The 22,236-nt window shown below is 55.6% G+C and overlaps 8 protein-coding genes across 8 annotated transcripts; 6 read left to right on the forward strand and 2 right to left on the reverse strand.

Annotated features, from left to right (window-relative positions):
- Positions 1-1,314: 1,314 nt before the first annotated feature.
- Positions 1,315-3,042, forward strand: B0T15DRAFT_493670 (uncharacterized protein; the record flags this gene model as incomplete). The annotated part of the gene is made up of 7 exons (XM_062866958.1): positions 1,315-1,516; positions 1,581-1,647; positions 1,809-1,902; positions 1,955-2,101; positions 2,164-2,215; positions 2,279-2,697; positions 2,758-3,042. 7 exons carry the CDS (start codon positions 1,315-1,317, stop codon positions 3,040-3,042), a joined length of 1,266 nt encoding a protein of 421 aa, XP_062721291.1.
- A 1,717-nt stretch (positions 3,043-4,759) lies between these two features.
- On the reverse strand, positions 4,760-5,269 carry B0T15DRAFT_493671 (signal recognition particle 14kD protein; the record flags this gene model as incomplete). Its single annotated transcript, XM_062866959.1, has 3 exons — positions 4,760-5,055; positions 5,111-5,189; positions 5,246-5,269. The coding sequence occupies 3 exons, from the start codon at positions 5,267-5,269 to the stop codon at positions 4,760-4,762; spliced, it is 399 nt and encodes a 132-aa protein (XP_062721292.1).
- Positions 5,270-5,450: 181 nt separating this feature from the next.
- Positions 5,451-8,531, forward strand: B0T15DRAFT_567422 (uncharacterized protein). The gene is made up of 2 exons (XM_062870726.1): positions 5,451-5,620; positions 5,675-8,531. Exons 1-2 carry the CDS (start codon positions 5,554-5,556, stop codon positions 8,290-8,292), a joined length of 2,685 nt encoding a protein of 894 aa, XP_062721293.1. The 5' UTR covers positions 5,451-5,553; the 3' UTR covers positions 8,293-8,531.
- Positions 8,532-8,536: 5 nt separating this feature from the next.
- B0T15DRAFT_532550 (uncharacterized protein) lies at positions 8,537-11,080 on the forward strand. The gene is made up of 5 exons (XM_062869317.1): positions 8,537-8,971; positions 9,030-9,085; positions 9,143-9,222; positions 9,290-9,994; positions 10,059-11,080. Exons 1-5 carry the CDS (start codon positions 8,913-8,915, stop codon positions 10,674-10,676), a joined length of 1,518 nt encoding a protein of 505 aa, XP_062721294.1. The 5' UTR covers positions 8,537-8,912; the 3' UTR covers positions 10,677-11,080.
- Positions 11,081-11,663: 583 nt separating this feature from the next.
- Positions 11,664-13,497, forward strand: B0T15DRAFT_396683 (fatty acid delta-6 desaturase; the record flags this gene model as incomplete). The annotated part of the gene is made up of 2 exons (XM_062864855.1): positions 11,664-11,893; positions 11,952-13,497. 2 exons carry the CDS (start codon positions 11,664-11,666, stop codon positions 13,495-13,497), a joined length of 1,776 nt encoding a protein of 591 aa, XP_062721295.1.
- A 1,574-nt stretch (positions 13,498-15,071) lies between these two features.
- On the forward strand, positions 15,072-15,368 carry B0T15DRAFT_493675 (uncharacterized protein; the record flags this gene model as incomplete). The annotated part of the gene is made up of 2 exons (XM_062866960.1): positions 15,072-15,140; positions 15,225-15,368. 2 exons carry the CDS (start codon positions 15,072-15,074, stop codon positions 15,366-15,368), a joined length of 213 nt encoding a protein of 70 aa, XP_062721296.1.
- A 1,501-nt stretch (positions 15,369-16,869) lies between these two features.
- On the reverse strand, positions 16,870-18,225 carry B0T15DRAFT_485120 (uncharacterized protein; the record flags this gene model as incomplete). The annotated part of the gene is made up of 2 exons (XM_062866275.1): positions 16,870-17,887; positions 17,951-18,225. 2 exons carry the CDS (start codon positions 18,223-18,225, stop codon positions 16,870-16,872), a joined length of 1,293 nt encoding a protein of 430 aa, XP_062721297.1.
- A 638-nt stretch (positions 18,226-18,863) lies between these two features.
- On the forward strand, positions 18,864-22,127 carry B0T15DRAFT_493677 (vacuolar protein 14 C-terminal Fig4p binding-domain-containing protein; the record flags this gene model as incomplete). Its single annotated transcript, XM_062866961.1, has 8 exons — positions 18,864-18,931; positions 19,030-19,192; positions 19,318-19,485; positions 19,548-20,202; positions 20,262-21,282; positions 21,335-21,414; positions 21,470-21,629; positions 21,737-22,127. 8 exons carry the CDS (start codon positions 18,864-18,866, stop codon positions 22,125-22,127), a joined length of 2,706 nt encoding a protein of 901 aa, XP_062721298.1.
- Positions 22,128-22,236: the final 109 nt, after the last annotated feature.

Consider the following 22,236-nt stretch of genomic DNA (forward strand, 5'->3'; position numbering starts at 1 on the left):
GCATCCCCCGCCGAACCAGCCAGCCAGCCCGCGTTGCGGTTAGTTAGCCGGACAGCTGCCATCGAGAACCACCGCAATCGTCGCGTCACCGAAATTTTCCCTCCATCAAGCGGATAAGTCCCCAGAAAAAAATCGATTCCCTATCACGAAGATGGGTAAGTACGAGAGTGAATTGCACACCCTCTCACACCAAGACCATTCTCCTCACAGCCTTCTCCCCTTTCCTACTTCAAACTGTTCAAAACCAAGACGCCTCTGCATTCTTGCAACGACCGTTATCGTGAGCATCCCCCAAATGTCTCGATGACGTGTTACCGCCGCCTGTAACCCTCCCAATCTGCCGTTCGGCACCTGGGTCGTTTTCACGCGCGTTGCGCTTGAGCGGCAGTCGATGCTGGCTGAGGTGGTGTTCCTGCCCGTCAAGCCTCGCTCGCGTTCTTCCACTCACGGCGCGGCGCGCTGCTGCAGTACCTTGCGTCCCTCCGACATACACCTACATGTACGGATGTACATTCACGCAAGCAGACCCCTTCCCTCGGCCTGCCCTGCATGTCTTTCCCTTCCTGATCCACCCTCGGGTTCACTCTCTGCCTTCCCCCCCGCCGCGGAAACCCCAACTACTAGTACTTACTACCCGTACTACCCTCCCTCAAATTGCCACTCCTCTCAATTGCTTCACTCTTCTTCCCACAGTCCCCCTCCACCTCCCCTACTTCCGACCTCACACTTTTTTTTCACCTTTCTCATTGAACTCGACTTTTCTAACTCGTTGGTTTCTCTGCAGCCGATTCCGGAGACACTTATCGTCCGGTGAGTACTACTTTCCTTTTTTCCCTCATTCCATCTTTCCATGAGTTGCAATCCAACCTCGACCTTCCGACCCCCCTCTGCTCCCGTCATTTCGGCCAGGGAATGTGTTTGTCGATGCGGGCCGTGCTCAAGGGCCAAGGGCGGCATCGTTCGCGGGGGTCGGTCGGTATCCACACTTTCGCTACATCTCGTGGATCGGAGGATCGACCGCCCCGCCATGCGACTTTGAAGCGTCAGTTGCGCATGACAATTGCTAGCTGGTGATGGTCACGGTATCGGCCCACTCAAGTTGGCGTGTTGCGTGTATCCGACTGGAAGACCGACCCGGCCCGTATCATTTTCATTCCAACCAAAACCATCGAGACTCGGACACCCACTGACATACCACAGCGCGAGAGGTCCCGTTCTCCTCGGAGGGGACGTTCAAGAAGTCCCAACGGTCGACGGTCATACTCGCCTCGTGACCAGTCGCAGGGTCAGCGCCGAAGAAGAAGTCGGTCTCCTATGACTGGACAGGGTTCAGCTACTGGCGGAACAGGTTCTGGATACAGCGGAGCTCCCAACCGAAACTACGAGGAACGTGCGCAGCACCGGGAGCAAGTCATGAACAACATACGGGAGACATCGCAGCAAGACCGCCGCGTCTACGTCGGCAATTTGTCCTACGACGTCAAATGGCACCATCTTAAGGACTTCATGCGACAGGGTGGGCTTCCGACCGACAATTTTAGCTGCAATGCTACCCCAGCACGCTGACATTGTTGTTTTAGCTGGAGAGGTCCTCTACGCCGATGTGTTGCTTCTTCCCAATGGAATGTCGAAGGTGGGCGCCTACGAGTGATTTGGCTGGTTCTTTTTGTGGTTCCTCTCTCTCGGCTTTTTGATGGATTGTTGGGTTGACGGGTTGGGACGACGTCCGATGTGATTTTAGGGATGCGGGTAAGTTTATCGTGGCATGCCTTAGCGTTTCAGCGTACATTGCTGACAGCATCTCTTAGAATTGTGGAATATGCCACGAGGGAGCAGGCACAGCAGGCCGTTGCGACACTTAGCAACCAGAACCTGATGGGCAGACTCATCTATGTCCGAGAGGTAAGACTCGCCAGCCCTGAAGTCATAATTGGCATGTCCTGACTGGAGGCAGGATCGTGAGGCGGAGCCTCGATTCGGTCCCCCCGGCGGTGCCGCTCGCGGCGGCTTCGGTGGTGGCATGGGAAGCCCTTACGGCGGCGGCGGCAATTTCAACACCGGCATGGCTGGTGGCGGCGGTCGCCAGATCTACGTCTCAAATGTCTGTCACCTCTCTCTCAACCCAATACGAAGCGCCTCTTGTATTGACGAAGTTTACCACAGCTGCCTTTTAATGTGGGCTGGCAGGATTTGAAAGACCTTTTCCGACAGGCTGGTAAGTAGACAGTTCATCTAACCGTTATGCAGACTGGTATGCTGACCGTGTTCTCCTCTGCAGCTCGCGCAGGCGGCGTTATCCGCGCGGATGTCCATCTCGGCCCTGATGGCAGACCTAAGGGCTCCGGTATTGTGGTTTTCGAGTCCCCTGAAGACGCCCGCAACGCCATTCAGCAGTTCAACGGCTATGACTGGCATGGTCGGCTACTCGAGGTCCGGGAGGATCGTTTTGCCGGCCCGGCTATGGGCGCCGGTGGCTACGGTCGCGGCGGTTTTGCTGGAGGACGTGGAGCATTCGGAGGCGGCTATGGCCGCGGTGGATTCGGCGGCCGCGGTGGATTCGGTTATGGTGGTGGACGTGGCGGCTATGGCGGCGGCGTTGGTGGTTTTGATGGCGGCAGCGCCTCAGTACCCCCCAATCCGTTCACTGACCACGCTACATCGGGTGTCGAAAAGTGCGACACGATCTATGTCCGCAACGTAAGTGTCACCATGTCCTTTCCCCGTTCCACGTCTGGTCTTCGGCTGAACCTTGCGCAGCTCCCCTGGTCGACGAGCAACGACGATCTGGTCGAACTCTTCTCCACAATCGGCAAGGTCGAACAGGCCGAGATCCAGTACGAGCCGAGCGGTCGATCTCGCGGTAGTGGCGTGGTCCGCTTCGATAACGCAGACACCGCAGAGACCGCCATCTCCAAGTTCCAGGGCTACCAGTACGGCGGTCGCCCTCTCGGGCTGAGCTACGTAAAGTATCTCACCCCGGGCGGTGGTGACAGCATGGACACCGATCCCCACGGCGGCCTTACGCAGGACCAGATCATGTGAGAACTGCGACGATCTGTTCTATATCGGATTTTCAAGGGAGGGGGGAAATAATCTCGGCTTACGGCAGCGTGCAGTCTTGGGGTTTTTACTCTATGCTCGCACAACATCCATCGCCCCTCTTCTATGACTGATCAGCTCGGAACCTCAAATCTCATCTACATGGCATGTCCCAATGCACCATTGTTTTTTGTACTTTTCCTTCGGCTCTGAGACGTTTGTCATGATTTCTTATCTCATGTTCCTAAACGGCGCAGGGGCACAATGACCAGATCCGGGGCACCTTGGAGCGCCCGGCTACACCAAAACTTTATCCTACGCAGGGCTTGTTTTTCTCGAGGAGGACATTTCGGTTCCGGAAGAATGAGAAGAGCGCCCTAGAATCGTGCTCCCATATTCGGCATCCGGTAACTCGCATCGCAAAAGTTTGGACGATGGCTTGGCTTGTAGGGGCTCTGCGTTTCTCTGGCACCGCAGAAAAGGGAAATCGGAGGGCTTACCCCTAGAATGTATCGTCGAATATGCATCTGATTTCCCGTTGACGGCGGTGTTCGATGGAAGGGCATCGGGTAGTGGTAGGCGTGTCTACCGGTAATGGTATCGTCGTGCGCAAATGGGCTGGCTCGAAGCGGTTTGGCAGGCTTTGGTGAGTTCTCACGGTGAAACGTAGGATTGGTCCGTTCCCTGAACTGGTGCAGGGCAGGATAGGTATCAGCACCTCGGTGTATCTGGCTGACGGCGTATGTGCGGATAACCGGATTCCTGTTAAGATACCCCCAAGGTTAGACGGTGTGTTGCCGAGTCCCATCTTACTATACCGTTGCTGGATGATGACGGTCGTATTTGGTAGGGCGGTTGCTCCTTTGATAACTAGGCCCAACGCCTCGGTAGACATTGGGAGCACGCTACATGGGCAATCTCATGTGCCGATTGGAGGAATGTATGACGACTCAATGTAATAGTATGCCTCTGCGCCAAATACGGCGGACATCTTGAGCCTGGAAGGCACGCTTGCAAATGCAGGATCCCTAGCTGATGAGCACTTCGCTACCCAATAGTAGTAGCAACATCAAGCCTTGATGGTTGGCAAGGGATCTGTGTGTGACGTGCCCTCCTCTCCTGCAGTATTGATGGAAATGGTTCCCTGGCGCTCTGAGACTTGCCTCTTCAGCCGAAGGCGAGAATGTGTCGTTCCCATTCCTGACTTAGCATACAAAGTGTCTCTTGACTGGCGCCCTGGCAGAATATGATCGCAGCAAGAGACCGGTGACGAACTTGCGGAAGATGTTCTTTAGGCATATCTAACCCTTTCGTCAGCTGAGCACCACTCGGTTTGGGTAGTCAGACTTTGAGGGACAGCAGCGCGGAGTGGACGAGTATCGGAGTTCTGTTGTACTTCGTAGCACCATTCTGCTGGCCGAGTCCACAGGTCCAAGCCTTCTAACCGCCGCCGTTGCGGCTCACCGAGCTTGAGTAAGGCCTTATTCTGCCTCTCGACCTGGATTCCTTCTGAGGCTAGCGTCCGCTCGTAGCTCAAATCGTTCCAAGAAAGCAAGGCCATTGGTCTCGGCAAATGCAACTGCCAGCGACAGAAGGCGAGATGTACAGTATCAATGCCCTCTCACCCCAGCAACCAGACGTAATTCCAGGGAACCTAATCGCAGGATCCGTCGCTCCAGCGGCTGTACTGCAACAGACCACAAAATCCTGTAAACCGAGATCACGAAGCGGGAGTTCCCGCAGCCCCAATCTTCCTCTTCTTGGCCTTCGCCTTCCTCTTGGTTCGATCCCTCGGCTTCAGTGCTGCCATGCCCGCCTTACACACCTCTGCATACCGTGCATAAAACATGTCCAAGTCTTGAGGCTGCACTACAGTAGACAGCTTGACTTTGGCTGCCCTGTGCTCCTTAGACTTGCCGTTTGTAGCGCGTATGAGGATGGGGAGAGGTCGTGGCACGTAGAGGTCTTCGAAGGAGTCTGATTTTGATGCATAAGTTTCTTCTTGGTTGAAGGTGACTTGGAGGGGGTCAGTGGGTGACGGAATAGAGAGTTAGGGAGGTGGAGGGCTCACGTCTCTTTTGTGTTAGGTACACTGCGCCGTGAGCTTTGTTCTTGCGGGTACTGAAGAGATCGGCGAGTCTGGTAAAGAACTGCGAAGTAACAGTAAGTTCATGATCTCTGAGTTGGTTTATACCTCATTACATACCTCGTCATGTGTTAGGTGGCCCATTCTGAATATACTTTGTTGGGGAGATGATGAGTTCACAGCTCCCCACCATGTTGGAAAGTTGTGGTGCAGTGGGATTGTACTAATGACCCACTATTAAATGTGGGGGAGGCCCACATTAGCAACTGCTAGGTTGTCGAGAACTCGAGCCCCACGCCAGCCCTATCGATAAGAAAAAGTTCACGATCAACTGCATGTGAGATCGAGATTGTCCCCTGGAGATTGGGAGTCCATCGAATTAAACCATCGCTTACCTAGGTATCCAGACGGAGCTTGGGGCAGGGAGAATGGCGCCTCCGAAAATAAAAAAGCCCGCGCTGCCACTCAACCTTCTCAAAGAGCTTGGAGTCTCAGGTCAGACTTTCCTTTGGAATCCTCGCATTGGAATCAACGCTTACACGGATGCAGAGTCGAAACCGGGCCAGGGACGTGCGGGTGGAAGAGCACAGGTTGTGTCGAGAAAGGAACGTCGCAAAGCGGAAAGGAAACAGACCAAAGTCAATCATGCCACGGCTGTCCGAAATCATACTAGCGAGCGACCGGGGCCGAATCGCAACGTCAATCTTCCACAGAGAGCAAACGGTGCAAGAGCGAAGCATGGGGCAGTGACTGGCGGTCTGAAATCCATTCTGAAGAACACACGACGAGATTCCGTGCAAGATGACGAGGAGTTGGATGATGTGGACGAGGATATAGGGGACGAGGGTGGCAGCGAAGATCTGCTCTCGGATGGGGTGCTTGACGAAGGCTCCGAAGACGAGGAAAGCGAGATCGGAGGCCTTGAGGACGAGGCCATGGATACTGCACCGAGGAGAACTCTGTCGAAGACCACAAAGGAGAAACTCGCTCAGGATGACGCCGAGATTGCGGAGCTCGAGAGGAAACTTGGCTTAAGGAACCGCAAGACGCTCCCACAGTCTTTCAAGGATGACGGCCTTGGTGACCTTTTATATGGCTTGGATGGCGGTCCTGGCGAAGAGAAACAAGAGAAGAGGAAGCGCAAAGCAGAGGCGGAAGAGTGGCTTGCCCAAAAACGAAGGAAGGCTGAAGCAGCATTGGCCGCCCGGAAGCAGCAAGAACCCCGCATAAATGAGAGCGATGAGGACGATAGTGAAATTGACGATCATGATGAGGATATGGATGAGTTTGACGAAGACGATCTAACGGACACCGAGTCGGAGGAGACTGAGCTCGATGAGGACGATATGGAAGAAGACGGCATGGGAAAAAGTCAAGACGATTTTGAAGGGTTCGAATCCGACAACGAGCATATTGCGGAAGCACCTCCGCAGAAGCGTGCCCGTGAAAATCCTTACGTTGCCCCCATGACGGGGCAGCCTGCCAAATACGTCCCACCATCGTTGCGGAAAGAGACGGGTTCAGATGCCGAACTGGCCGCTCGCATCCGCCGACAAACACAAGGTCTTGTCAACAGGATAACGGAGTCGAATATGTTAAGCATCATGTCCGAGGTCGAGAAGCTCTACAGAGAGTATCCCCGGCAGCATGTCACTTCTTCCCTCGTGGATTTACTGCTCATCCAGGTGTGCGATCCAACGAGTCTGCCAGACACGCTCTTGATTTTGACAGCTGGCTTCGCCACTGCGGCTTACATGGTGCTCGGAACGGACTTCGGTGGCCAGTTGATCCAGGAAGTGGTGGGACGTTTTGAGAAGTACTACGAGGAGGCCAGAGTCGCTGCCTTGGAACGGCCGGACGTACCGAAGCAGACCTCAAATCTCATCACTTTCATCTCGGAGCTCTACACCTTCCAGCTTATTGGTCCCAACCTCGTCTTCGACTACATTAAGATGCTGTTGGCGAGTCTCTCAGAGCTCAATGCCGAGCTTCTGCTTCGTGTGGTGCGGATGTGCGGCCCTACCCTCAGACAAGATGACCCTATGGCGCTCAAGGACATTGTTTCCTTGATCCCTCCCGCCGTCGCCACAGCAGGGGAGAAGAACCTCACTGTCAGGACAAAGTTCATGATTGACACCATTACCGACTTGAAAAACAACAAGATGAAAGCCGGGGTTGGCGCGTCAGCAGTCATCTCGGAGCACATCACTCGTATGAAGAAGTTGCTGGGCCAGCTGAAGTCGAGGAAGCTGAAATCCACAGAGCCTATGCGGGTGGGCCTCAAGGATATCCAAGATGCCGACCAAAAGGGCAAGTGGTGGCTAGTCGGCGCGAGTTGGGCAGGCCGATCGACCAGTGACAAGGGGACAGAGAAGCATGCAAGCACAGAGCAAGAAGATAGCGACGGTGAAAGCATCGTCTTGGGTGATGTCGATCAGGGGCCAGACCTGGCGGAATTGGCGCGGGAGCAAGGAATGAACACCGAGGTTCGGCGTTCTATCTTCGTCTCCATCATGTCGGCCATGGACTACCAAGACGCCTACTTCCGTATCCTCAAGCTCCGACTCAACAAAGAACGCCAGCGGGAGATACCTAATGTCATCATTCGCTGTGTCGGCGCAGAACAACACTACAACCCCTACTACACGTTGGTCGCCAAGAGGTTATGCTCAGAGCAGCGCGAGGTCAAATGGGCGTTTCAAGCCAGTCTCTGGAAGCTATTTGGGAGGATGGGGGAGTCCGGTTTCGACGAGGATGAGGTGGAAGATGACGAGGAAGATGAGGCCATAGCCATGAGGCGAATTGTCAACACGGCCAAGATGTTTGGTGCACTTGTTGCTGGCAACAATCTGGGCTTGGTTGTTCTCAAGCGACTAAACCTCTTGTATCTGCAAAAGAAGACGCGGGACTTTGTCGAAGTCATGCTCGTCACTGTCCTGCTCGAATGCCAGGGCAACGAACAGCCAAACGAGACGATTGCCAAAGTCTTCGGCACTGTCGAGGCGGCACCGGAATTGGCGAGGGGTCTGCAGTATTTTCTTAAGAAGGTCATCCGAAAGTCTGACTTGGCTGGTGCGAAGAAGAATACGAAGCTTCTCAAGGAGGGATGCAAGATGGCTGAGGCGGTTGTCCAGGCCGCGCTGGTCAAGGCCGAGGACCTGGTATGAGGTTGATCGATCCCTTATCACCCTGAAAACGCCGTAAGGCAAGGATAGTTTCCCCGTATATAGCTCGCAGAACTAGGATACCCCAAGCCTTCCGTGCCGATTGATGTTGGTCCTGGCGAGGTCTGTTGGCGGCGCTGCAGTGATTTTGATTCGCGGTCACACTGGCATATCATCTATTACCTGATGCACACCTAGAAGAGAAACGTCGTGGAATCAGCACGAAGACATCACCAGTCACGGGGTGCAGTCAAGATGCGGTATTTGGCGGCTTAGAGCGGGTATTCGGAGCTGACGGATGGGTGTTGGCAAATTGGCAGGCCGGTCCGGCGTTTGAGAGGCGAGCGGCGCTCCAGCTAGCGGCATCGGCCGGGCCAGTGCTCGACCCTGACCAATCATAAGCCCAGCCTGCCTTTGCTTTGGGGGGACGGCATCCCAATGGAAGGCCCTGCGAACGGGCATTTTTTCGATGCCTTCAGCGCAGAGGTTCCAAGCAATCCGACCCAACAAACTTCCCTGACGCAGCCGCCACGTTCCCGACCTTCCCATCTGCCCTCGGAAATCCCTACATCCTGGTTTCCTATAGATCGCCTTGGCCCGTCAGTCGAGTAATCACAGTCAAGATGCTGTCTCAGAGAATACTAGGCCGCACCGCGGTCAAGTCCGCATTCAAACCGACAGGGTAACGCTCTGTCTGCCCCCTAATGGGAAATGGTTCCTGTTGGCTGACTCCTGCTTAGTTTGCCCTCAATTGCATCCGCATCCAGGTGGAGGCGGACCTATGCTACCGAAGCTGGTTAGTGATTATGATTGAGATCGGCATTGAGGACCTGAGGCTGACACTTCGTTGCAGAGGCGAGGGATCTCGTCATCATCGGTGGTGGTGTCGCCGGCTACGTCGCGGCCATCAAGGCTGGCCAGGAGGGCATGAAGGTAAGGCTGAGGATGCACCAAATGCGTTTGACGGTGATCCGGAGCTTAACGCGCCTCGAAACAACAGGTTACATGTATCGAGAAGCGTGGTGCCCTCGGCGGTACCTGCCTCAACGTTGGCTGCATTCCATCAAAATCGCTACTCAACAACTCGCATCTCTACCACCAGATCTTGCACGATACAAAACATCGCGGCATCGAGGTCGGCGACGTCAAGCTCAATCTCCAGCAGCTAATGAAGGCGAAGGACCAGTCGGTCTCGGGCCTAACCAAGGGTGTCGAGTTCTTGTTCAAGAAGAACGGCGTGGAGTATATCAAGGGCACCGGCTCGTTCCAGGACGAGCATACCGTCAAGGTGCAACTCAACGACGGCGGCGAGACGAGCGTTGTCGGCAAGAACATCCTTATCGCTACCGGCAGTGAAGTCACCCCGTTCCCCGGCCTCGAGATCGATGAGAAGACGGTCATCAGCAGTACTGGCGCCATTGCGCTTGAGAAGGTGCCCGAGAAGATGCTCGTCATCGGGGGTGGTATCATTGGTCTCGAGATGGCGTCGGTGTGGTCGCGGCTGGGGTCTAAGGTCACCGTAGTCGAGTTCCTGGAACAGATTGGCGGTCCCGGCATGGACACCGAGATTGCGAAGAACATCCAGAAGATCCTGAAGAAGCAGGGTATCAATTTCAAGACGGGTACCAAGGTGGTGGACGGCGACAAGACGGGCGATGGTGTAAAGATCAATGTGGACTCGGCCAAGGGTGGCAAGCCCGAGACGGTGAGTTTCTTTTGCCGATGTTGATCCATTCATGACGTCTAGGACATGACTGACTTGCCTACAGCTCGATGCCGATGTCGTTCTCGTCGCGATCGGCCGCCGTCCGTACACGGCAGGCCTCGGCCTTGAGAATATCGGCCTTGAGCTCGACGAGCGGGGCCGCGTGATCATCGACTCCGAATACCGCACCAAGATCCCCCACATCCGCTGTGTTGGCGATGTTACCTTCGGGCCCATGCTTGCGCACAAGGCTGAGGAGGAGGCTGTGGCGGTTGTCGAGTACATCAAGAAGGGCTACGGTCACGTCAACTACGGCTGCATTCCCGCGGTTATGTACACCTTCCCCGAGGTGGCCTGGGTCGGCCAGTCTGAGCAGGATCTCAAGAAGGCTGGTGTCCCTTACCGCGTCGGCACCTTCCCATTCAGCGCCAACTCTCGCGCCAAGACAAATCTGGACACGGACGGCATGGTCAAGATGCTTGCTGACCCCGAGACGGACCGGCTACTTGGCATCCACATTATCGGCCCCAACGCCGGCGAGATGATTGCTGAGGGTACCCTGGCGCTCGAATACGGTGCGTCGAGTGAGGACATTGCGCGCACCTGTCACGCACACCCGACGCTCGCGGAGGCATTCAAGGAGGCGGCGATGGCGACGTACTCTCGGCCGATCCACTTCTAAGTGAGCTCGATTTGGGTTGGGGCGCAGCGTTTCTTGTGTATCTTGTACTTTAGCTTGTTTTTCCCTCCTAGGGCATCGTCGGTAAATGGACTCGGCCGGCTGGCGAGTATTGAACGCTGAATCTAATTTACCGAGGCAGGCGAAACAGCGAGCTTTGAATTTGGTGCTCCGAGAGGGTATCTTTAGATGATGGATGGGGTTCAAGGCATGCTGTAGTATGATATCTCGCGGAAAGATAGAGGTTCGATTTGTTCTTATTGGCAAGCCGTTGAGCATCGCTTTGGGCCTTGTTTTAAGAAAGATTAAGATGAAGCACCTAGTACTTGTTGACACCGTGGTCGATCGGTGATATGAGGCGATACTTGATACCATGAGAAGCAAAATAAATCAAGAGGTCCATGGGCTGTTTTTGCTTCTCACTGCCCAGTCAATTCTTGTATAACATTCCTACTTAGTACTGGTAAGCTCCCGATGCACCCCCCAAGTACCTGTGTGCGTCTAGTACTATGTCGCTCTGCTGCTATAGAACCCTAACCCAGGTTCTCATTTTTACCCCTGTTCTGGCAAAACAACATCAGCCAGAGAAACGAGTACACGCGAACGACGACCCACATCCGGAGGTGACCCCGATTGTGGTATGATCTGCCGAACACTCCTTGCATTTGGGATCTAGGTCCCCATCCCCTCGTTGAAGTCGTTCGCTTTCCTTATCTTCTCGTTGTGCCAGACGACGTCCTAAGAGGACGGCAAAGTCGAGGAAAGTGACCGTGGTATACGCTCGCGGCGGTCAAAACGGGCAATTTCAGCGCCAGATTTGCCATCTCAAATCTCAATCTCGGCTTCGCCAAGGTTGGGCCCCGCCTAGTGTGTACGGTGAGGTAGCCATTGACGGCTTGACATTCATTGCTTTGGCTTTTTTATCCCAAGTCGGGTTTCGTTAACATCTCCATCACTCGGCTCACCCGGCCTCAAGTGTAACGAAGCGCAATGGCTACTTCCACGGCTTCCCCGGCCATAGGGGCTTCGCTAGGAAGCCGCGAGCGGTCATACCCCGTCATGTCACGCCGCGAAATCGAGGCCCTGATAGCTGAAGGAAAGCTGGTCTTCATCCTGAACCAGTATGTCATCAAGGCGGATGCCTGGAGGAAGTACCACCCCGGAGGAGACAAGGCTATCATGCATATGGTGGGAAGAGATGCAACGGACGAGGTGACATGGTGAGTTTCTGGCCTTGGAATGAAGGCGGCGGCGCATATTCTGACTGCCGTACTACAGCCTTCACTCGGCGGAGGCCCGCCGCATGATGGACAAGTACCGCATCGGAAGGATTGAGGGCCGCTGGAAGAACTTCCTGCCACCTATCCAGGGCGGGAAGTTTCGGCCGAGGCTTGCGGACGGGGAGCGGGAGCACGAGGAGGAATACGACGCCAGCTTAGTTCCGCGGCCGGCCAAGGAGGAGTTTGCGGCGTCCTCGAGTGACCGTAGTTCAAGGTCGCCCTCCCCCTCACCGATCTTCGAGACCAACGAGGCCGGGCCGGGTAGTGGCCTCCGCAGCCGTAAGACCGTTTTGTCGAGATCGGACTCGATCACCTCGCTTTCCTCGGTCGAGGATGCGAGCACGACAGGGCCGGCTGACGGCATGGCGCACCTCGATGTTCTCACGCGGAAAGAGATCAAGCTCGATCTCGACAAATACCCGTCTCTCGACCTGGCCACGCAGGATGCCATCGTGAAGAAGTACCGTCTCCTGCACGAGCGCGTCAAGGCCGAGGGTCTGTACGACTGCAATTACTTGGCGTATGCGATCGAGGGGGCGCGCTACTCCCTCTTCTTCGGTCTGATGTTGCTCTTCCTGCGCTGGGAGTGGTACGTCACCAGCGCCTTCTTCCTCGGCTGCTTCTGGCACCAGCTCGTCTTCACCGCCCACGACGCCGGGCACATGGGCATCACGCACAACTTCCAGGCCGACACGGTGATCGGCATCATCATTGCCGACTTCCTCGGCGGGCTGTCTCTCGGCTGGTGGAAGCACAACCACAACGTGCATCACATCGTGACCAATTCGCCCGAGCACGACCCGGACATCGAGCACCTGCCCTTCTTCGCCGTCTCGCACCGCTTCCTCGGCAGCCTGCGCTCCACCTACTACGAGCGCGTCATGCACTATGATGCGGCCGCCAGGTTCTTCATCCGGCTGCAGCACCATCTGTACTACGTCATCCTCCTCTTCGGCCGCTTCAACCTCTACCGGCTGTCGTGGCTGCACCTCCTCGCGGGCAAGGGTCCCAAGAAGGGCGCGGCGGCGTGGCACCGCTGGCTGGAGATCGCCGGGCACCTGTTCTTCTGGGGCTGGTACGGCTACGGCATCCTCTACCGGAGCATCGACTCCAACTGGGATCGCTTCGTGTTCCTTATCGTCAGCCACTTGGTCACGACGCCGGTGCATGTGCAGATCACGCTGTCGCACTTCGCCATGAGCACGGCAGATCTGGGCGTCGACGAGTCGTTCCCGCAGAAGATGCTCCGCACCTCCATGGATGTGGACTGCCCGGAGTGGCTCGACTTCTTCCACGGCGGGCTGCAGTTCCAGGCGATCCATCACCTGTTCCCTCGCGTCCCGAGACACAACCTGCGCAGGGCCCAGCGGCTGGTGCAGGAGTTCTGTGATGAGGTCGGCATACCGTATGCGCTGTACGGGTTTGTGGATGGGAACAAACACGTCATTGGGAGGCTGGCGGACGTGGCCAAGCAGGCCGCCATCTTGGCCAAGTGCCAGAGCGTGATGATGGGGGCCGAGAAGGGCCATGACCATCACCACTAGGCGGTTTCACCGGAAACGATGTCGGGGTTCGGTATCTTGGGAGTTGTTTAGTTGCTTTGCTCATAGCAGAGTAGTTTGGCATATCTGGCGTTCGCGTTACGTTCCGCATTCTGTTTCTTCATCATGTCTCGAGAGTGTTAGTGCGATTTGCTATAGACTACGGAGTACCTGAGTTACTCACTTTTAGCCAACCGGTTTGTTGTTTGTGTGCTGTGATTCGCCGGATTTAATGCAATCATATCCGGGACATTGTTGGCATCAAACGCTTTTCACACAGTACACCGCGCGCGAGTGCGTCAAAATGATTGTTTTCGTTCGAGCGGGGGTTAAGGTGGAAGTGCGGACGCATGGAGCCGACGGGGTAAGGCACCCGGTGGTGACGTTGTGTAACGAGGGCAATGTGTAGGAGCGGAGACCCCGGGATCATCCCATGTGCTGCATGCGGTATGGTAGTACTGGACAACGGCCATAGATTTCGACCTCCCAACCGGTTGGCCCTTCCTTTCTTCCTTTCGCCAGCGAGTCAAGTTTCCGAGACGTGTTTTGTGGATTGTTCCTCGCTGGAAATCGCCATATCTTGGTTGATTCCAAATTTCTAATGCAGGCCCAGCAACTTCAGGATCTTGCGTTTGGCGTTTGTCCTCGTTACCCGTTGTTGAACTGCCTCGGGTATCGGCCAGCCACAGATGATGGACCTACCCAATAACCGTTTGCCAGCCTTCCCAGCGCCATGGCCGGGGCCTGAGCGACGGTCCGAGTTTCCTATGAGGCTAGCCGTGCTGAAGATAAGATGATCTCCAGGCCGGGGATCGACAAAGCGCATGGCTGACTGACAGTTGAGTAGTATGTTCCTGCTTTTTGGACCCCAAATTTGACACTGACCCCTGTGAGCTGGCACCGCCCGGCCAAGGGGTTGAACACGACAATCACTGTCCACGGGTCTGTTGCAAAATCGCACATCCTGTAAGACCCTTAACGGGTTGGATGGCTCGGTAACTCGCATCCGTTGGCGGTTACTTCGGTCACCAATCACTTCCGGCCAAGGAGGAATTGCTATCGAATCTTCTGCCGAGACCCTTGTCTCTGCCCCGAACGGCGAGGAACAAACCGAATGTTACGGATTCCCCCGGGTTGCTCTGTCTGGCTGGGTGGATGTCGCCAGCCGACGCCCATTTGAAGCTCCACGTTGTGCGGTTCGGCATCCCGCATGTCGTGGTGGCCGTTGCCGTGGGTGTGTCATACCATCTCATATCATCTCGCCGTTCTGGAGGGCATTGGTGTTGGCTTCGGAAGTGTTGGTCACTGTGTCGTGCCAGCAAGAGCCGTTTGGTACTGTTGTGGCGAACAGCACGTGGCCGAATGAAGGACGAGTACTCACACATCTCCTTAGTTCCTGTGCGAGGCCACGGTATAAGTATCGGTTCATTTCCCGCCTCGCCCCTTCACGAATATTTTCCGTTCATAGACTATTCCTACAAACCCACCAGGAAAGCATACGCACAATAAATGCTTGGTCTTCTCACAGACAGGCGAATATTTATTTGTCTTCGCAACGAACACGCCAGCCAGCCGAAATGACCCGGAGCAAGAGCAACATGGACTCGGACGCGGCAGCGCGTATCCGCAGAGCTCGAGGGGAAAAGGTATATCATGTGCCCTCTTCTAACCAACCGCCCTCGTCAACGGGTGGATAAGCGCCTCGCTACTCACCCTGTTGCCAAACCTAGGATCCCTTCAGCAAGCGCGCCTCGGATGCAGCCCGGCGGAATGACCAACGGCCCAAAGACGTGGGCGACTCGTCGTCAAAGAGTGGTGGCAGCAGTAGCGGGAGCAAGGGCGACCAGAAGAGCGGCGGTGGTGAGAAGAAATGAGACAGGTTATGAGGGAAAGACAGCGGCGAAGTGTGGGAGCGCGGGCAGTGAAGGGAGGACCTCCCTAGGCTGGAGGTGCTGAGGGTGTTGAAGTGGCCTGCGGTGCTCTTACGCGCTGGACTAATACCGTTTCCATTTGTGCCAGGTTTCTAGGTTCAGAGGAAGGAGGGGATACGGGCGTTGGGTTGTATCCAACACCTAGATATTTGCAATTTCAGACCCTTGCCTCAATAAGCAGTAATGCTTCAGCCGTGCTTTCACCACCTTAAGTGATTTGAACTGGTTAACACACGGCTCCTTTCTCGCCTCATCGGCCGGTAAAACCATCTCCTTATAACCAACCCTCAGGATCTCCTGGCCAGCGCCGTTTGTTAACGACATGCAATTTCGGCCAAGGCGACCTCTTGCATTTGGCCCAGTGGCGGTTGAAGAAACAGCTGAGAAAACGCGTTTCATTAGAGCATGAGATATAACTACAACTAAACTGGCGAAGATTGTGACCAATGTGCAAGACAAGCTGTTATTAACCGCTGACGTGCCACAGCAGAGGATGGAAGAGCGTTGATTGACACAAAGGCCTCAGCAGTTGCTGGATATGGAAAGTTCAGCAGGACAGGGGTCGCGACCGAGAAGTGTTTCGGGCGCTGTGACGACAGACGACGGTATCAGGGGCTAGCCAGGCCTCCTCCACGGGGTTTCCTACTTGGCGCAACTATGCCGGCAGAACCTGGGAATAGGGACCGGGTCTGAAGCAATACAAGACTGGTAGCCCAACAAGCCCTCGACCTTTACTTCTCGAGATTCTGGGATTATGGGACTGCATTAACAATGAGCTGCTTGATAAGACTTGGATGGATGTTCTCAACTTCTCGGCTTAGAACTTGGATGAAGGCGTGGTGGGTATTTGGTGTTTCCCATGAAATCAGGACTTTAGGGGCCCGAGACACCCTGCTATATTTCGCCGTGAATGCACACTCGGCATACATTCCGCACGTAGTGCAGTGGAGCAAGACAGGACATGAACGATGAGGGTACACGAGATCTATGGGCCGAACCTTGATAGACATGGTGGTGTCAGAAACACTTATCTGCGCTACCATGCTGTGGTACAACTCGAGAAAGAGATTCCGTGTCTCCCATATCGCATCTTCGCATCAGATGTAAAGCGGAGATGTGTCCGTATATCGCCCGAGCAGCACACGCCACAGAAGAGTGCTGAGTGCTGAGTGCTGCTATCTTCAGCAGCGACCGGTTTGGCTAAAGCCGGAAAATCAAAGAAGCAGCGGTGTGGTGGGAGTGGAAGACCTTCCCCCTTTTTCCTTTTCCTTTTCCTTTTCCTTTTCCTAGAAACGTTCAGGGGCACAGCACCCACACTCGTTTCGCGATCGTCTAGTCCCTTCGTTACACCACACTAGGCATTTGCTAACATGGTGGGCGCGGATCGCTACAGCTCACCAGGCCGGTACGAACATATGCGGTACGTCACTGCCTGGGCCAACCATCAGGTTTGACACCCGACGGCCAGAGTGGATGCGGGCCCCGGGATCCGCCACAAGCACAACAGCTTATCGTAGAAGCTAGTCGACACAATTGTCAACTCGCCCTTCGTCCCCGGCTGGCAGTCGCTGCCATAGTTCATGCTTTTGTGCTCCTCAAAGCGGCCAACGACCTTGAACTGATACTCGCCGTCTGCCGTCCTCAGCAGCTCGACGATCCTAGCACCAGCATGCATGCAAGATGCCAGTATCCTTGCTTTCCAGGTGTAGTCCTGGTTAGGCTTGTTCCCCAGGTCAATTAGCTTCAGTCGCCATACCCCGCCACCAAGGCTGCTCTCAGCAAGACCCCGTGGTTTGCCAAAAGGCGGAACCGAGAACAGCCTGATGTGCTCATCATAGCTTCCCGTGACGATGACTTCATGACCGTCCTCTTGCTTGAACAAAGGAAGGATCGCCGTCACCCCGGCACCGTGGCCCCTCGACTCGAGGGCCGGCAAGGACCCAGTGAGATCCCCTTCCTTCCAGTTACAGATCCTGCAGCGCAGTGTGGAATCGTCGCCTCCAGAATACACTCGCGAGGAAAACCCAGGGGACCCTGCTGTCTCAACGGACGGCTCTGGAGCAGCTGGGAACGGGGAGATGGCGACACACCAGGTCTCGAGCATATGCGTGATGACAGGCTCTGGGCTGAGCTCCCAATTTCCATCAAATGAAGGCAGGTGCACAAGGTACACGTGCCCAGTTGAGGTAGTGATGGCCATCATGTCTGCTCGCGTAGGGTGCCAAGCGAACGAGAGGAACAGAATCTCTTGTCCCGGTGACGGTCCGATTTCACCGCGAGACATTGCTGCAATGCCCATCGTGCGGAGATGCATCAGGGGTCGGTCGCCGTCTGGGCAGAGCCTAAACAGGGCAAGAGTGGCCGTGCTTGAGACCACGGCGCAGATGTCACGGCAGCCATCATGAGGGTTGAAGCGGAGATCCAGGAGAGCCGAGGGCTGAGCCACAGTTTCTACATGAATTCTGAAGAAAGATCCGAGTCAGTGTTGCTGAAGATGACCTTTTTGGGATCTAACAAGCACTCACATGGCCCCGTCCAGGATCTGAAATGCGACGATGCTGCCGTTGCGGCTTTGCGGCTGTTTTGGCTGCGCAGGCTCGGCAGGCTGCCCGTCTCGCTCGTCGCCGGAGTCTACATCCCCGTTGCCCGCCCCCGCATTCTGGGTTTGGACCTCAAGGCTATACGTCCCAACAAGGAAATAGGACGGAAAGGCAGGACAAAACTCCACACAGCTAGGTGGAAGGCCCAGAATCTGGGAGCTGATGGATTGGAAAAGCTTGCCATCATCAGTCACCGCCATGTTGACCGCTGAACTGCCGGTGGGAAGACTCCAATGAAGGAAGTCTCCGAAGCCAAGGGCTGTTATCCATAGGCCTGAGTGATCGTCGAGTTGAAGTCAGTATAAGGGGTCCATGTTCACGCTCGTCCTACCTCAATTACGGTGTGCAAAGATTTGCAAAGAGCTGGTTGGCCCCACGCTACCTACTTGGGCTGCATTACGACATTATATGAGGTGGGGCTGTCTTATCGTTTGCAAAGCATCCATCCCATCACCAACCCCACCACTTGACGTACCCTGGACTAGATACCCACACATGCTGCGGCCAAGATCGACCCGCATTGCACTACCGTTCATCGCCCAACCTCAACTCCCCGGTTGATAGCCAGCCTTACCATCATCATTCCTCAGCTGGAGAACCTGCGCTGTATTGATAGTTGACTACTAGTAGTACATCTGATCTGTTCACCGTCGCCAACCTACATACCGCACGCCTCGACGCTGAAGCAAAGCCCCAGTCGGTGTAGCAACGTCCATCCATCAACATCTTCGTTCAAGTTGGTTGTATCGGACACTTCCAGGTTCTCTCTTCCCCCGTTTTCATTGAAGCATGTCCGGCAGGGGCCGAGACTCTCTTTAGTCTTTAGGGGACCAGCGTCATGGATCCCGCGATCCAGCGTGCTCTTAACGACAAACTCTATGATAAACGCAAAGTCGGCGCTCTCGAGTGGGTCAACCTTTCCCTTTGCGCACCGCTGCTTCGGGTCGCATACCCGGACCGTCGCAGCCCCGTGGACACAACTAACTTTGGCACCCCTGAAACAGGCTAGAGCGCGTCATTCGCGAGCTCGTCGCAAAAAATGACTATGCCAGGATCGAGGCAGTTCTCGATCAGCTTTGTAACGAGTTTGCCTATGCCGTTCATCAGCCTCATGCGCGGAACGGCGGGCTGATAGGACTGGCTGCAGCCGCGATTGCCCTTGGTTCGGTACGTTTGCGCGTCCATGGAGCTTCTCCCTTTTCCCGGACCTTGGCCTTGGACCCGTGCTGTGTGTGTGGAGGCGGTTATCGGCTTTCTGCTTACTTGACCGTCGTCTCCCTACGTGACTCTAGGAGCTTCCGAGGTACCTCGAAGTCATTGTGCCGCCAGTCCTCGCTTGCTTCACCGATCAGGACGCCCGTGTACGATACTATGCCTGCGAGGCCATGTACAATATCGCCAAGGTCGCAAAGGGCGAGATCTTGATCTACTTCAACCACATATTCGACGCGCTCTGCAAGGTGAGTCCAACTGCCTGGCCGTTGCCAATGCTCCGTCTCACACGCGCTTCTCTGGTGTTCAGCTTGGTGCCGACTCAGAACTGTCCGTAAAAAACGGAGCCGAATTGCTCGACCGCCTGATCAAGGATATCGTTTCGGAGTCCGCGGCTACCTATGTCTCTGTTTTGGAGCAGCCACCCCCCTATCAGGAGGACGGCAAGGATGCGCAGGACTTCGTCGAGCTGCCGACGGCTTTTTCCCTGAAGCGCTTCATCCCTCTGCTCAGGGACCGGATCCACGCGCTCAACCCCTTTACGAGGACATTTCTGGTCGGCTGGATCATTCTCTTGGACTCCATCCCGGACCTGGAGCTCGTCACATATCTGCCCGACTTCCTTGGCGGTCTCTTGCGCTTCCTGAGTGACTCCAACCGGGACGTCCACGTCGCCACTCAGGGTTGCTTGGACAAGTTCCTCAACGAGATCAAACGCATCGCCCGCATCAAAAAGGGCATTGCCGAAAGCAAAAAGTCCAGAGAAGGGAAGCGCAAGCGGGTGGACTCGATAGATAGTGGCAGCGTGCGGCCCCAGCTTGAGGATGGTGAAGAGCTTGATTCCGAAACCGCCGCCGACGATGACGATCTCGAGAGTGAAGATGATTGGGTTCCGGGACAGGATGTCCAGATCAACTACAAGGCCATCTTAGAGATACTGACTGCGACCCTTGATTCACAACTGGGTGAGTTCTGCCGTTCTCTTCCCGGACGATGCTGAGTGCAATCATTGATAAGTGTACAGATGAGGATGGGTTGTTGGAGTCGCTGCGCTGGATTGTCGAGTTTTTGGATATCTGTCCCGAGGAAGTGCTTCCTTTCACCCCCAAGATCCTGGCTCATCTCCTGCCTGCCATGGCTAGTGGCGTCGAATCGATCCGCCAGGCTGCTGGCAGGGTTAACACATCGCTGATGGACTATGTCGTCTCCCTGTCCGATGAGGCAGACCTGCCGATGGCACCGACATCGCGCATACCGGGCCCGGCCCCGCCAACCGGTGACCGGCAAGATGGGACTAACAGCGCTCGCGCCTCACTGTCTGGTTCGACGAGAGACCTTGAGGTGCGGAGTCCCACGCCGGCTCAGGGAAGGACCGTCCCGGGGGCTCTTACCCCGGCACTCTCTGCTCCTTCGCCCCAACCAGATCTTGACTACGCGGCCGCGGTGAACTCGCTGACCCTACTATTCCTGAATGACCACGAAGCCACTCGCGTCGCAGCACTGACATGGTTGATCATGTTGCATCGCAAGGCGCCGAGAAAGGTCCTTGCCTTCAATGACGGGACTTTCCCCGCGCTGCTCAAGACGCTATCGGACCCTGCAGAGGCGGTGGTAACAAAGGACCTGCAGCTTCTGTCTCAGATTTCGAGGAACAGTGAGGACGACTACTTCACAAACTTCATGGTCAATTTGCTCCAGCTCTTCTCGACAGATAGGAAGCTTCTCGAGACGCGCGGAAATCTCATCATCCGCCAGCTCTGCACAAGCCTCAGCGCCGAGCGCATCTATCGGACCCTGGCCGACTGCATTGAGAAGGAAGAGGATGTTGAATTCGCGAGCATCATGGTTCAGAACCTCAACAACAACCTGATTACCGCACCAGAGCTTGCTGACCTGCGGAAACGGCTGCGGAACCTCGAGAGCAAGGATGGCCAAACCTTTTTTGTTGCTCTGTTCCGCTCGTGGTGCTATAATGCGGTGGCCACGTTTTCCCTATGCTTGTTGGCCCAGGCATACGAGCAGGCCTACAACCTGTTGCAGATATTGTACGTATCCCCACCCAACTTGGTAGACCGGAGATACGCTCACACTTGCCAGCGCGGAACTAGAAATGACGGTCAACATTCTCATTCAAATCGACAAGCTTGTGCAGCTCCTCGAGTCGCCTGTCTTCACCTGTAGGCCTCAGGTATTCTTGAAGTGTGTGTTCCCCGCTAACTAACGCGCTCTCAGACTTGCGGCTGCAGCTCCTCGAACCTGAGAGATATCCGCATCTATACAAGTGCTTATATGGCCTTTTAATGCTCCTTCCTCAGTCGTCGGCTTTCGCTGCTCTTAAGAACCGTCTCAACAGCGTCAGCTCGATTGGCTATCTGCATATTGCGCCTAAACCGTGAGTCTTCCCGATCCCCACCCTCCGCATGTCTTACCCCCTTTACCTTCCGTTCCCCAAATGGGAGCCTTCTACCGCAACCGGACTGACTCCTGCTTCTGCTGTAGGAACGCGACGACTCCGAACGCCCCGTCTTTTGACCGTCCCAACCGCCTCAAAGGCAGAGAAGAAGGCATCATTCGCTGGGGCGAGCTCCTCGAGAAATTCCGCACCGTGCAAGAACGTGCCCGCCGCTTGCAACGCATGGGTGGTGGCGGAGGTGATTTAGACGACCCTGCCGGCGGGGACCTGCGAATCGGTGACGGCGGGATGGAGTCGAAGCCTGGACAGGGCCCGGATGGCGCGGGCCCGGGTACCAGGACCGGACGAGGGCCGGTTCCTGTTGTCAAGGACAGCCCGGCTACGAAGCCCGAGCCGGTGTCGAAGCCTCGCACGGGACTGGGGAGGCAGTTTGGGCGACTAGGAGGGGCGGTGTCAGGGCGAGGCAAGCGCGCCTAGCTTTACCCAATTTCTGACCTTGTGTCGTTTGTGTCTGTGCTGGTTTTTGCCAAGCGTTGAAAGCTACTGCTCGACTGTTGGTCTTGGCTACGTTTTCAATCTCCTCTTC

The sequence above is a fragment of the Chaetomium strumarium genome (genome assembly GCF_033439665.1).
Source record: "Chaetomium strumarium strain CBS 333.67 chromosome Unknown B0T15scaffold_4, whole genome shotgun sequence".
NCBI lineage: Eukaryota > Fungi > Ascomycota > Sordariomycetes > Sordariales > Chaetomiaceae > Chaetomium > Chaetomium strumarium.

Excerpts from the sequence above, each read along its gene's own strand:
- B0T15DRAFT_532550 (XM_062869317.1), top strand. The coding sequence starts at position 8,913 with ATGCTGTCTCAGAGAATACTAGGCCGCACCGCGGTCAAGTCCGCATTC. Across the intron at positions 9,086-9,142 it reads GACCTATGCTACCGAAGCTG|AGGCGAGGGATCTCGTCATC; the intron begins GTTAGTGATTAT and ends ACTTCGTTGCAG. Across the intron at positions 9,223-9,289 it reads CTGGCCAGGAGGGCATGAAG|GTTACATGTATCGAGAAGCG; the intron begins GTAAGGCTGAGG and ends TCGAAACAACAG.
- B0T15DRAFT_567422 (XM_062870726.1), top strand. The coding sequence starts at position 5,554 with ATGGCGCCTCCGAAAATAAAAAAGCCCGCGCTGCCACTCAACCTTCTC. Across the intron at positions 5,621-5,674 it reads CAAAGAGCTTGGAGTCTCAG|AGTCGAAACCGGGCCAGGGA; the intron begins GTCAGACTTTCC and ends ACACGGATGCAG.